This window comes from Protopterus annectens, chromosome 4.part0, assembly GCF_019279795.1.
Source record: "Protopterus annectens isolate FY-2018-M chromosome 4.part0, PAN1.0, whole genome shotgun sequence".
Classification (NCBI taxonomy): domain Eukaryota; kingdom Metazoa; phylum Chordata; order Ceratodontiformes; family Protopteridae; genus Protopterus; species Protopterus annectens.
The window spans coordinates 1,298,647,299-1,298,660,370 of NC_056733.1; the positions used below are offsets into that span (position 1 = coordinate 1,298,647,299).

At 38.8% G+C, this 13,072-nt stretch overlaps 1 protein-coding gene across 1 annotated transcript in view; it reads right to left on the minus strand.

The window, feature by feature from the left end:
• Window positions 1-13,072, minus strand: part of LOC122799847 (rap guanine nucleotide exchange factor 6-like) — a 1,724,571-nt gene that overhangs the window by 717,393 nt on the left and 994,106 nt on the right. The window contains exon 5 of the mRNA XM_044069180.1: window positions 8,163-8,321. Coding sequence (XP_043925115.1) covers window positions 8,163-8,321 — 159 coding nt within the window. The remainder of the gene's footprint in view (window positions 1-8,162; window positions 8,322-13,072) is intronic.

The following is a 13,072-nucleotide window of genomic DNA, read 5'->3' on the forward strand; positions in this document are numbered from 1 at the left end:
TACATTTTATGATTATAATAAAGAAGACAGAGCTTGAAACAGAGAAATTTTAATTGGAGGATCCTATTTTCATATGTTGGCTTTGGGAAGGGAGGCTAATGTACAGTGACAGAAACACATTTCTGGACACTATGAGGTGGGGGGATGGGATTACATTTCAAAAGCATGTGCAGTCTTGCTGCACATTTCTTCCTAGGGCTTTCTGTCTGGCTGAGTGTCATCCACAGCCCCATTTTATGCACCATTGTTTTAAGGATGTCAGCTAGAAAACACAGGAAAGCTAGGAAAATGTAACATGGATTCCAGGGTGGCTTTGTGATAAGAAGACTTAATTTTACTTTATGGTTTAAAAGTCTGTGTTTCTGTCAAAAACATCAGAGCTGAATACCTCTAGCTACAAAATGACACCTACTTAAATGCTTTTCAAAAATATTAACATTTGGTAATGGTGCTCCACAAGCTTTGACAGGAAGATGAAGTGTTTTACCCAGTGAACATTTCCTTTCTTGATAGATTAAAGCTGCATTTTCATACAGCGCTCAAAGAGTGAAAGTTGCTGAAGCATACGTCCGATGCAGAAGATAATGCTGGTGCTTTTGGTACCTAGTCTATTAAGATATGTAACTCCTCAAATCTGACAGAAGAACAAACAGGAAAATTAATGGTATCATGGAAGATAAATACTGACACTAACTCAGGAAGATAAACAGAAACTGCCTTTACAACTAATCAAGAAAGGCTATTCTGACCCACAGGAATGCTGTCAGCAACTAGCTGACATGAAGGCTAACAAAAACAGAGTTTTTCAAAATACTTTACATCCACTGAGGTCAAAGCCTTCAAGAGAAGAACAGCAAGCATTCAACCATCAAACTGAAGTCCCAAGAAGATACGGGAAAATCGACTGGAGGTTTTAAATGGATCAAGCTGAGAAAAGTTTTGGAAATGATTAACTGGGCAATGGCTTTGCTATCTATCATACTAAGAAAACCCAAAATGTGTATCATAATTGTAAGTGTTGCAAACCTGTTCCTGAAAAGGCTAAAAATCACTTCAGAATACATTTTGGTCAACAAGAAAGTGGGTCTAAGCCTTTGAATCCTGCCCAAAGAAGAAATCTCATCCATTCAAAGGTCAAATAACTCTGGAAGGGATTGACTACATCTACTCAATACATTCAAGGCTATATATCACAAGAGTTTGACCCCAAGAACTTGTATATGACAGCACGAATACACACTTTTTTGTAATTCATGTACTCAAGCTTGTCACTCTGAGAAAATGTACTAGGAAAAAAAAAACATTTTACACTCCCTTATTTATAATTTTCACATCTAGGTCATTACACCTTAGAGAAAGAGTGATGAGTGACAGGAAATGTAATTTTTACAGCCCATGCATATTATTTTATGTGTTGTTTTTGAACCTGCATTTTGTAAGAGTCTAAAGAATAGCACTGTTTTCTTTCTATACTCTATCCAATCTGCAGTTTAAGTGTGACAAGTAGCTGGTAGCACTAAAGCCCAATGAAGGGGTAAATAAACATATTCGTCCATTAGTTTTTTTTTCTTCTTGTCTACAGGAGGTCATAGAGGTGGTGCAAACTTTCTATCATTTATGGTGACAGCAGCAACCAAGGAGACATAATGGTATATGAACATATGACTCCGCACTTTTTAAAGAAGGATACAAAGGAAGTTGTAGTGCCAGTAGAAACAAAGATGTTTTTTACTTCCCCACGGACAATGATGTCACCTATGATTGAGTACAATCGCTTTTACAGACTTCATTCAAGTGGCAGAGGCAATGCAGACCAGGGAAGGGCAACTAAAATAGTGCACAATTTCCATTAAAATTATTTAACAAGGGTTATGGACAACAAATGTATTTACTGACATTTGATTAAATATGCATATACAGGTTTATAGGTGTGTACTAGGCTAATGGCCCTGGAACTTTTACAAGCCTAGCCCATAGGAATACCCTAGCATCGTGCCACCTGACCTTATTTCCCGTGCCTCTATTGAGAAGAGCCACTGGAGTGATCCCCGGGGTGAATTTTTTATTTCCCATCCACTCATCAAGATTTCTGTTGAAGAGAGTTAGTGAGGCACATCGCTTGACATGTATGGGAAATATATTCCATACCATTGGCAGTCTCTGGGTTATGAACCTGTCCCTCCAGCTTGTTCTGTTGATTGTGGTAATGAGATTGAGGTATCTGGAGGGTGTAGTGTGGAAGGGTTGGGATTTCTTTAGATGTAGCATTTCTAAGAGAGCTGGGTCAGACATGGCTTTGTAAGTCAAGCAGAGATTGCCTCTAAGTAGGCGATATGAAACAGAGAATAGTCAGAGTGTTTTGAATCTGTCCATATAGGACAAGATCACTTGTTTAAGGCCTAGGATCCTCTTAGTGAGGTACTTTTGTGGCCTCTCCAGTTGTTGCAGGTGTCTAGTTAGGCACATGCTAAATGGGGCCTAATGAGGGAAGAGTAGAGGGAGACAATGACCTCTTTCTTCCTGGATGCAAAATCCTTAGTAATGAGATGTGCCACATAGAAGGACTTTCTGACCACAGTGACAATGTGGTGGTCAACAGAGAGGTTGCTGTCAACCTGTGTTCCCAGATCTCTTATGATGCCTTCTGTGTTCAGTGGACTACCATCGATGTGGTAATTCATGGGAACCGGGTTTTTCCCAAAGGGGAAGATGACGCATTTTTGGCATTGAGCTTAAGGCCATGGTTCTGACACCAGTCGTTGGTCTCAGTGAAGTCTTTCTGTAGCTTGTCAACATCACTTGGGAAGATAATTATGGCTCCCAACTTGCAATCGTCTGCAAACATTGTCAGCCAGAGTCCATTCGTGTTGGCCTGGACTTCAGAGAAGTAGATACCAAATAGGAGAGGACCCAGGACCAAACGCTGTGGGACTCCACTCGTGACTGGTCGGCAGTCTGACTTGGAGTCAGCTACTTTCACACTGTGGGTTCTATCTGTGAGCCAGTTTGCAACCCACCTAGTGATATAGGGGTTGATGCCCAACTTAGTGAATTTTTCTATGATTCCTGAGTGGGGAATGGTATCAAAGGTCTTGACCAGAACAAGGTAGGCTGTATGAACCACCTTGCTTTCATTCACAGCTCTGGTGACTGACTCAAAGAAGTCGACCAGGTTGAGAAGGCATGATTTACCCTTCACAAAACCAAACTGTGTGGGATCTAGAGTTTGGAGATTCCCTATATCCTTTTTTATTAGGTCCATGATGATGTGTTCCATAGCTTTGCATATCAGACTTGTCAGGCTAATAAGGCGATAGTTACCAGGGTCTGTACTCGCTCCTCCTTTGTGGAGAGGAATGACTGTAGCAGCACGACATTCAGTAGGGACAAAGCATGAGGTGAGGCTGTGAATGAACAGGACACATAGGTTAGGTGCCAGTTCACACTGTAGTTCATGTAGAACACAGCCAGGGATATTGTCGGGTCCCATAGAAGCTGTATTCTTGGCCTTGGACAGTGCTATTTTAACCTGCGCAGCAGTAATTTTGGGTGACTGGCAATATACTGGTACTGTGATTGGTCCTTTGGGGGGGGGGGGGTAAAGTTGGCACTAAATCTGTCGGCCAGTATATTGGCAATATCTTTTGGCTCGGTATAGGAGGTGCCATTGTGCAACAGTTCCGAGCAAATCTGGGTATTGCCATGGAGATTCTTTACATAACTATAGAAGGCCTTGTGGTTGTCTTTACAATCTGCTGCAATTCTGTTTTCATAGCTAGCTTTAGAGGATTTGATGAGGGATCTCAACTTTTTGTTGAGGCTGATAAGGGAGTTTTTCCAGTCTTGGGACTTCACCTTATTTTGCATCAGTTTCCTCCTTCTGTTGTAGAGTTGGTTTATGGCATGTGACCACCAGATTGGCTTCCTTTTTTTTGGAGGAGAGCGTCTTGGTTGTACTGGGTATGGCGAGATCCATGCATTTGTGTACGTGTTCATACAGGGCATTAGTGTATGATTCGGCGGTCATGGAGCTGTTCTCCAATTGCATGAGTGCCATGAAGTTAGCCACCTCTGTTTTTAGCAGCCCAAACCTAGCTTTGGAGAAGTTTTTCATGGTGGTTACCTTTGGGGGGGGGGATGTGGATTTCCATGGTGATTAGTTTGTGGTCAGTTCTAACCACGGAGGAGTTGACTATTGGTATAGAGCAACGGTCACCCATGTTAGTAATGATCAGGTCAAAGATGTTGCTATCTCTAGTGGGAGTAAGAATGATCTGGTCCAGGGCATTGGAATTAATGAATTCCAGGAAACGTTGGGCAAGTGTATTGGTACATGAGTAGTTTTTCCAGTTAATGGAGGGGTAGTTGAAGTCGCCCAGTATGAGTGTTAGGTTGGACCCTAATATTCTCCAGGGTGCTTAGGAACGTGGAGTGTGAGTCTTGGGTCATGGTTGGAGTGTGTGCATTATGTGGCGGATCCTGGTACCTGACAGGCAGCTGACTGTTAACTTTCTCCTTATTCAACCTAGTGTGTGGGACATCAGTGTGCCTCACTATCGAGTCACCTGTGACTAGTGTGTTGGGCATGCTGTTTTGCTGTAGGGGCTTTGGTTGAGTGGCACACTATTTAGGAGAGTTATGTGTATCGTGATTAGTGTTGTGGTGTGGTGGTCGAGTGCGTTTCTGCCTTGGAGGTCTCTGCTGTTCGGGTAGATTTTTATTGAGAACCTCCACAAAGGTGGGTGTGTCGTTTGTGTTTTTATGTGAAGGCAGTGCTGGTGTGTGTTCTGGAGGGCAATGTGTTCCATGTGGTGTGGTGCAAGTGTTAACCTTCTCCTCTTGACCAGCTATTCCGGTCTTGGCTGGAGAGTGCATGGCTTCCAATTTGGATATATAAGTGCATCTCTCGCAAGTCTGATTGTTGGGAGGTAAAAGGAGAGGGTTGTCAGTGTACATGAGGCAGTTGCTACATTGCCTCAGGATGCCTAAGCTTACAAGGTTAATAGGAGAAAGCGCAGGGAACTGACCTTTAGACATGCCTGGAGAGTTGGGCATTAACAATAAGTAATGGAGCTGTTTCCTTGTAGAACGTTTAGTGCTGGTAGCACTTTTGTGTGCTACAATAATTGCTACAAGAAGTCTAGACTAATAAGCTAGTAAAAGTGCAGGAGAGGAGAGAACTAGCAGATCTAAGGGAAAAATTGAAGAGCAGACTTTTTGGCACTGCTCAGAAGCTTACAAACAGTCCTGGATACGGCAAATCTATATCTGGACTACACTAGTTCCAGGAAAGGCAGAAACATTTTTTTTTTATAGTAAAAAGTGAAGAGACAGAAGATAATGAGCTAATTCAATATTCAGAAGCTAAAGGGGTGGGCCTTTGCTAAGTTCTCACTATAAACAGAACAGTAGAATGAGCTGATGTAATGTGACTTTGGGGGAGTGCCAGTGTCACCTTTATACCAGAGGCAGGAAACGTAAAGCCACAAAGACTTAAGACCACCACAAGAAAGTAGGAGGTCTGTCAAGTACCTTAGTCAATACAGTTGAAGAAGAAAGTTTTTTTTTCCCAGAAAAAAGCCAAACATAATGGGATTGAAAGCATTCTTTTTCAGAAAAAAAAAATAAGGAGGTTGAGTCTGAAGAAAAGGAGATGATAGGACAACTTAGTATAACTTAAGAGCTGCTCCTTAGCAGAAAAAACATTCTTCGGTGCTGCAAAACTAAAAACACTAGAGAACTTCAAGCCACGTGTGCCGCACAAATGTACTAGATGCTATTAGGAACCAAGCCATAGTTTAAGTAGGATCTACAGCTTATTACCTTGGTAGTGAAGTGGTCAAATTAGGTAGGCCAACTGATTAATCTTCTATCGATGTCTAAGAGATTTCCAGGTTGGGGGGGTAAGCATAACATATACAAAAAACCTTTATGCCCTAAATAAATCAGAAAGCAGACTCGGAAAAGGTTGGAAGCAGACAAACACAGGTTTACACCCAAAAATTTACTTCAAAAATATCTGAAGCTTATAAATAAGTAAACGGGCAGCTATGAAGAAGACACTCAGTCAGGTTATCAAAAATTCATGGTATGGTCCAAAGGTGTTCTGTGTAATTGAGTAAATATCAACTGCTAACACAATCTGTTAGTAAAATAGATCACCTACATTAATAGTGCAAATATGGTGAATGCTCTAACCATAAAAAATTTGACCAAGGGAAGTGATGGGAAGAACACTGTCAAAAGAGATGCATGGTAAACAGACTTTAAGCATTCATCATAATGATAGAATTCTAAAATTATCTGTCTTTGGTAATGTCTAAGATTAATGATGTCTACATTAAAACCATGCCTGGAGCCTCTCCCTTTGCCATTATGCATCACTAATCTCAAGCACTCTACTTCTTGTTGTACTATTGAGCTCAGGGAAAAAGGAAACAAGACAAAGGAGAGCAGAGGGGAAGCAACCTCCAAATACGACATATCACAGGTAAGGGATGGAGGGTGGGTGGAATCTTTGGGTTGACCACAAAGCACTATGCTAAAGGCTGGAATAATGAAGACACATTAGAAAGTGGAGAGATGGCTAGGATCTGGATGATAGTGGTGACATGGTAAAATCTCAAATATTAACACAATAATCCAATACTGAGCTGACCACGTTTCTCTGCACAAAGCAGAGCAATACATCACATACAAATCAGCTCCTGATGTAAGCTGTACCATGCCACTTTTGTTATCCATCTCTCCACAATGGCAGTGGGTCTCCACCATTTTTGCTTGTTGCTGAGTGTCTTGTGCCCACCTCTCTGTTTCTAAGGAGAGTATTTTACTGCAGAAGAACTTTCTTCTTACAGCTCTGTCATTACTGCAAATACACAACCTTCTTTATCTGATAACAGAAAGTCCATCCTTTGAAACATATAGGACAAAGTCCACAGTTAATCTTCTTCTGTAGCCAATATCATAGAAACATGCCACAGATTACAGTATTTTCAAAGGACAGTCTTGACCCAGAAACAACCAACTTACAGTGCTTTGCAAAGGTATTCAATGAAGCTCAGGCTTTTAGAAATAGTAAAACCTATAAAGCACTGCTCAATAGATAAACTAGAAGGTTGTTTGAATTTAGTATTAGCTGAAGAGCCCAAAGGCTTACTAGAGTCTTTTTTCTTGACAAAACATCAGACAGTGCTATAGTCTAAAAAATATGCCTGAAGGTTTGACATCTACATCTTATAGCCTGGTTAAGCTCTAAACACCATATAAACATTAAGTGTGCCTGTCAGCATGTGAAATAGTCTGACTGTAGGTGCACTTTTTGAACAAAGGTTTGCTTCATGAAGCAGCGGACCTAGACTCAGTGACAGACATAGTGAATGAATAAATATATAAATAAATACAGTTCCTGACAGGAAATGTATTGAAATTTTAGTTCTCTCAATTAAAATTACAAAAAATGGGATGAAAACTACACAGTCATACACAAGTCACATGTTTCTTGACAAACATCACCAACAAAGCAATATATTAAGCTGTGGCTATAACTATTCTCAAAACACAGCAAACAAGAATAGGAGATGATGTATGATGGGAATGGTGAGGTTTTCAGGCAGCCTGGTAAAGTTTTATCTTTTGAACAGTATTATACCTGTGGCATCAATCCTAGATGTTGTCAACAACAGACTGTTTCTAATCAGATCACATATTACCTATAACACTGAGCAATGAGTGAAAGAAGCTGCCTGAAGTGGGTTTAGGAATGGGTACCTTTGAAGCAAAAGCACATGAACATACATTAAATTTTTGAAGAGCGGGAAGGGCCATTAGCAAATTGAATCTGCCAAGACAAATCAGTCAGCAAGATTAAGGCCTACTGGCTGGCAGCAAATCATACTTTTACCAGAGTACCTACCACCTGGGTAGATACAAGAAGTGGAGAGAAGAGACTTTATTTTACAAAAAATCATATGTATTTGCCATCTCCAACAAGACAGCAACTCATAAAATGTCAATATCAGAATAATTACGACTAATTCTAGATCCAAATAACAACACAGTAACACAGAAAGAAGAGTGTTATCTTTGTTACACTCACGCTACCAACATACATATTATTTCACTTGTTTAGTAGGTTACTACTTTTTATCAAACAGTCTTACCTGACAGTCATCTGCTTTGGTCTGTACATGTCCATCCATGTACTGTTTCTCAAGAGAAGGGGAAATCCCAAAACTATTTCCCATACACAGTACTTCAGTTCTTCCATCATGATGGCTGATCTCCACACATCCATTCAGAATGACATACCAGGAATCAAGCTAAAGAAGAAAACAGAAAGGATTTATGTTACATTGTCTTCCCTTCTTTTCATGCAGATCATCATCACATGCTTTTTTTATCCCCTACTATGAAAAGCAACCATTTGACTGCAAAACTGAAAGCTGTAAAACATCTCTGAATATTCCACTTTCTCCGGGTGGCAATTCTAACCAGATGACTTCTTACAGGCCTCATAAACAACTAAATCTATATGTCAAAGGTATACCCACAACAAACTAGAAGATAAGAGTTACTGACTAGCATTACAAGTGAAACAGCCAGGTTTTTCTTCTCTTTAATGGAAGCAGGACATTAAACAAAGTGATCATCCTCTCATCTCCATTTCAGAGGTAAGTATAGGTATGTGGTGGTACTGGGAGTGTTTGCAGAGAACCACTTCATACTTTTCAACACACTTGCACCCCCCACACTCTGGAAGGACAGCTGTCATTATATGCTCAAAAGTTCAGTTCAAGATTTTAAAGGTAGACAGTGCACTTTTTCTTATGGCTAAAAGTTAATATTTAGTGAAAACATTCAACCTGTTTTTTTTTATACTGTAGAGGAAAACACAGATAAGAAAATATCAGATCTCAATTAGTGAAAGCAGGAACACAGGCTGTCGCATGTGCTTTAGCATGGATAACCTTAATTTTAGATTAGGTAATGCTTATGGGTGCAGCCACTGATTTGGGGCAACCGTTCATATCTGGAAGGGTAGAAGTCGTTTGTTGAAAATGTACCAAGTTTGTGTGTTTGTTCTAAGTTAAAAGGGGATGGGAGACTGAAAATATGTTTAGGTTTTTTTGTTTGAGTGTTTTTGAAGCAAAAAGTCTTCAAAATCTGACAAAGGATCAAATGGAGATGAGAAGAAGCAACTACATAAGAGATTAGCATGCCAAACATTAGTATGTGCAGTGTATGCATGCAAGCTAAAAGTTGGAAATCTGCATTAAAAGGAACTGTCATGCAAAACAGGTAGGAGTAATACCTTTCTATCATAATGGATACACTGTCCATATTATCATGGAATATAAACGGCCTTACATGCACAGACAATAAGCAAAGAGTATTGAATGTGTTAAAAAGTATACTGCACAAATAGTAATGTTGCATGAGTCACATTTAGACAGAAATGCAAATCTGACAAAAAAAGAGTTCCAGGTAGACATTCTGTAGAATATTAGGGACGAAAGAAAAAGGGAGTAATAATAATAATTGCTAGAGGTGCTCCAATAATGACAGAAGAGAAAAAAAGGCAATAATGGTACATTTGTGGTAGTAAGGGGATATTGGCAGGGGAGGAAGATTATGGTGGTATGCTCTTATATTATACCTAAATCTGCTACTATGAAGCTTAAGATAATTTTGGAAGAGAAATATTTTAAGCATGGAATATTATTTACTGGTTGGCACTGGAACCTGACTTGCAATTGTGAATATTCATCAGGGAGCCCTAGAAGGAAGAATGTAACAAATGAGAATGCACTTCTGAAAAAAAAAAAAGATGAGCATGTTTAGTATGGATGATGTCAATTCAGAAGTAGGAGGCTCAGACAAAATTTACATATTATCCCCTATGGTACAATAACAGGGCTACACTGAACAGAAATTATATTTCATAGGAATATGTGTATTTAGTTGAAAGGTTTATAACACATTCAATAATTATTTCATATCATGAAATGATAAAAAACAAAGACAAAGGTACAGGCAATGAAACATAAATGAGAATCTATCATTTTCCTTCTTCTCTATTAAAGAAAGAAGACCTCAATGCATGGGTAGTGGAAAGGATTCAATACTTATTAGAGAAATCAGAAATTTCTTAAGAAGGGATAGCTAGTGAGTGGAATAAAATGATAAAGCAGTTAAAACATGGTTGAAATAAGAGAGAGATATGGGGAGAAAGGTAATAGGAATTGTTTAGAGGGGTTGACAATGGTTAAAGTATTGCAGAATAAGGGGGATCTAATAGAATAACAATAGGATCAACCACAAAGTGCTAAAGGTAAGATAAGAAAGCATTTAGATAATATACAGGAGCTTAGAAAGAATGCTGTTACATAGCTATTTTTGATAAATACTCCAGGATACAATTCTTTTAGCACAACAACTAAGGCAACAAAAGTAGAAAGGGTTACTACCAAACTTAGGGAACCTATAACAAGAAATCTTATAGCAATATCACAGTTATTTTAAAACATTTTACGAAACTTTATATAAAGAAGAAAAATATGGAAAGCAAGAAAAGGCACTAAAGGAAATACTTAAGGAAGACTTAATTATGCCAAGAATAGAGGCAGTTGAGGCTCTACAATTAATAGCTAAGACAAAAAGAAATGGGATAAAAATGGTGATGTATAATCATTCAGTATGGAAGTCTCCAACAACAGACAGCGTTCCTATGAAAATATGGAAAATGGTAAGAAAAAGTGATAAAGATATGGAAAGTTTTAATGAATAGTATTTTAAATCAGGGGGGTGGGTGGGGGAGTACCAGCAACTTGGAAGAAATATGTGGTGGCTGTATTATCCAAAGAGGTTAAGGACCCAACTTCATATAGATCCATTTCACTTTTAAGCGCTTTCTCGACTATCTTGACTGCTCGAGGAATATTTCCTGGCAGCTGGAAGTGATTTCACCCACGGATGACATCAGCAATGCATCGACGGATGCAGAGAGGCTACAGAAGCACCTAGACAAGCTAGAGAAGGATTTTGTTAAACTGAAAAGATTGCAAGCACAACGCTTGCATCTGCAATATTGTCTGGATAAAAAGATTGTGCCGAGAGGACTAAGAGTTTTTAATATGCCTGGCCAAGGCACACAGTATCCGGAGCTGCTCTCACGATGGCAGTTAATTAACCTTGAGGTGAGCAGGAAATATTTGCAACTTTTAATAGACTTTTTTTTATCCAGAAGAGACTGCATTAAGAGACTCAATTAAAATCAAGCAGAAGTATATTTTTGATAATTTTGCATATAGCATGGTACAACCATTGTTTGAGAGACTTTTAGATGGCGTTCTAGCTTTAGAATGCAAATTATTACAGCAGAAGAAGAATAAAATTATGCGTGATACCACCAGTTTTAAGCTAGGCCATGTCTTTATGTGGCCTAGACGTGGAGAGAATGTAAATGCAGGGAATAATAAAGGTCCTTTTAAGGATCAATTAAAAGAAGGCCCTGGTAATGTTGAACTTAAGACTACAACTGTTGTAAGATGCACCAATGGTGCTGTAAATAAGGATGCATGCAATTATGTTCTACTTGTGTGTGATTTGAATGATAATGTTTCACCCTCTGATAAGCAGAATGATAGAATAAAAATAAGTCATACATTCTCTGCATCTAGGGAACAATCTAATACGACTGAGTCAGTTCAAGATGAAACTGCTCCTATATCAGAAGAGGCTAATTTATATCCTGAAGTTCAAATCATTAAGAATCTCACAATTCTGCATTAATTGAGCCAGTAGTTAGACCTAAGGTTGTTAATAGGCCTTCTGAGTGCCAGTTTGAATTAACAGAAGGTATCCCTTTTCCTTTACCAGTACGATTGGAGAAGGGTACCAGATGAACACGCTCTATGAGTCGTGGTCGGCAGAAAAGGAAGCTTTCAGAAGAATATATACCTAACCAGACCATCAAAAAGATGTGGGGGAAGGGTACCAGTCATTAATCTGCAATATTTCTCATTATATACTTTCCTTAGATGAAGTTAGTTTATTGAGCAACGGTCTTAATTTTATTCCCAATAGTCATAGTAACCTTACTGACTCAATTACAGATTTGAAGATATATTGTAGAAATGTGATGTTAAAGATGTTATATGGTGAACATGATCCAAGGAAAAGTTGTATACAGACACAATCAATTTCTAATTTTATGAACCTTAGTTCATTTGTTCCCTTGAATCATCCTCTGATTGAAGCGTATTTTAAACTTACTGAGGATGAATTCCATAAGTATTATGACACTTTAAATATAGATAGGAAACACAGTAGAAAAGGTAAGAAAGATAACCTCACTTTTAAGGAAAGACAATGCTTAAAACATCTACAGGCTGAATCTACTATTATTATTAGACCGGCAGACAAGGGGGGGGTCGCATAGTTGTTATGGACACTGTACATTACATTGAAGCCATGAATAATTTATTGAAAGATAAATTTTATAGAGAGATCGATAATGGTGAGGTGCATGCTATCATGGCTCATGCTACTAATACTTTGATATATATCAAGGTAACATCATTGACAAAGACTTATTTGATTATCTGTTAGTTAAACCCTCTTTGATCCCCTTGATACATGGACTACCGAAGATCCACAAGGATTTAAGTAACCCACCCATGAGGCCGATAGTGGCCGGTGGGGGATGGATTACAGAATGCCTATCTATCTATGTAGAGAAACATTTGAGACCTGTTTTGAATTATAATAGCTTTGTCTTGAAGGACTCCAAGCAGTTCTTAGTGAACTTGTATGAATGTTTAAGAGACCTAGGTAACATCAATGAAATAGTCTTTGTAACTCTTGATGTTCAGTCTCTGTTCACTATCATACCGAATGACGTAGGTATATTATATGTGCTTGAGTATTTGAGAATTCATAGTGATTATTCTGAAGTACAAAGAGATCTTATAGTCCATTTTTTGGAATTAGTATTAAAGAATAATCTGTTTATGTTTCAAAACAAAACATATAAGCAACAGGATGGGGTACCATGGGTACCCCTTGTGCA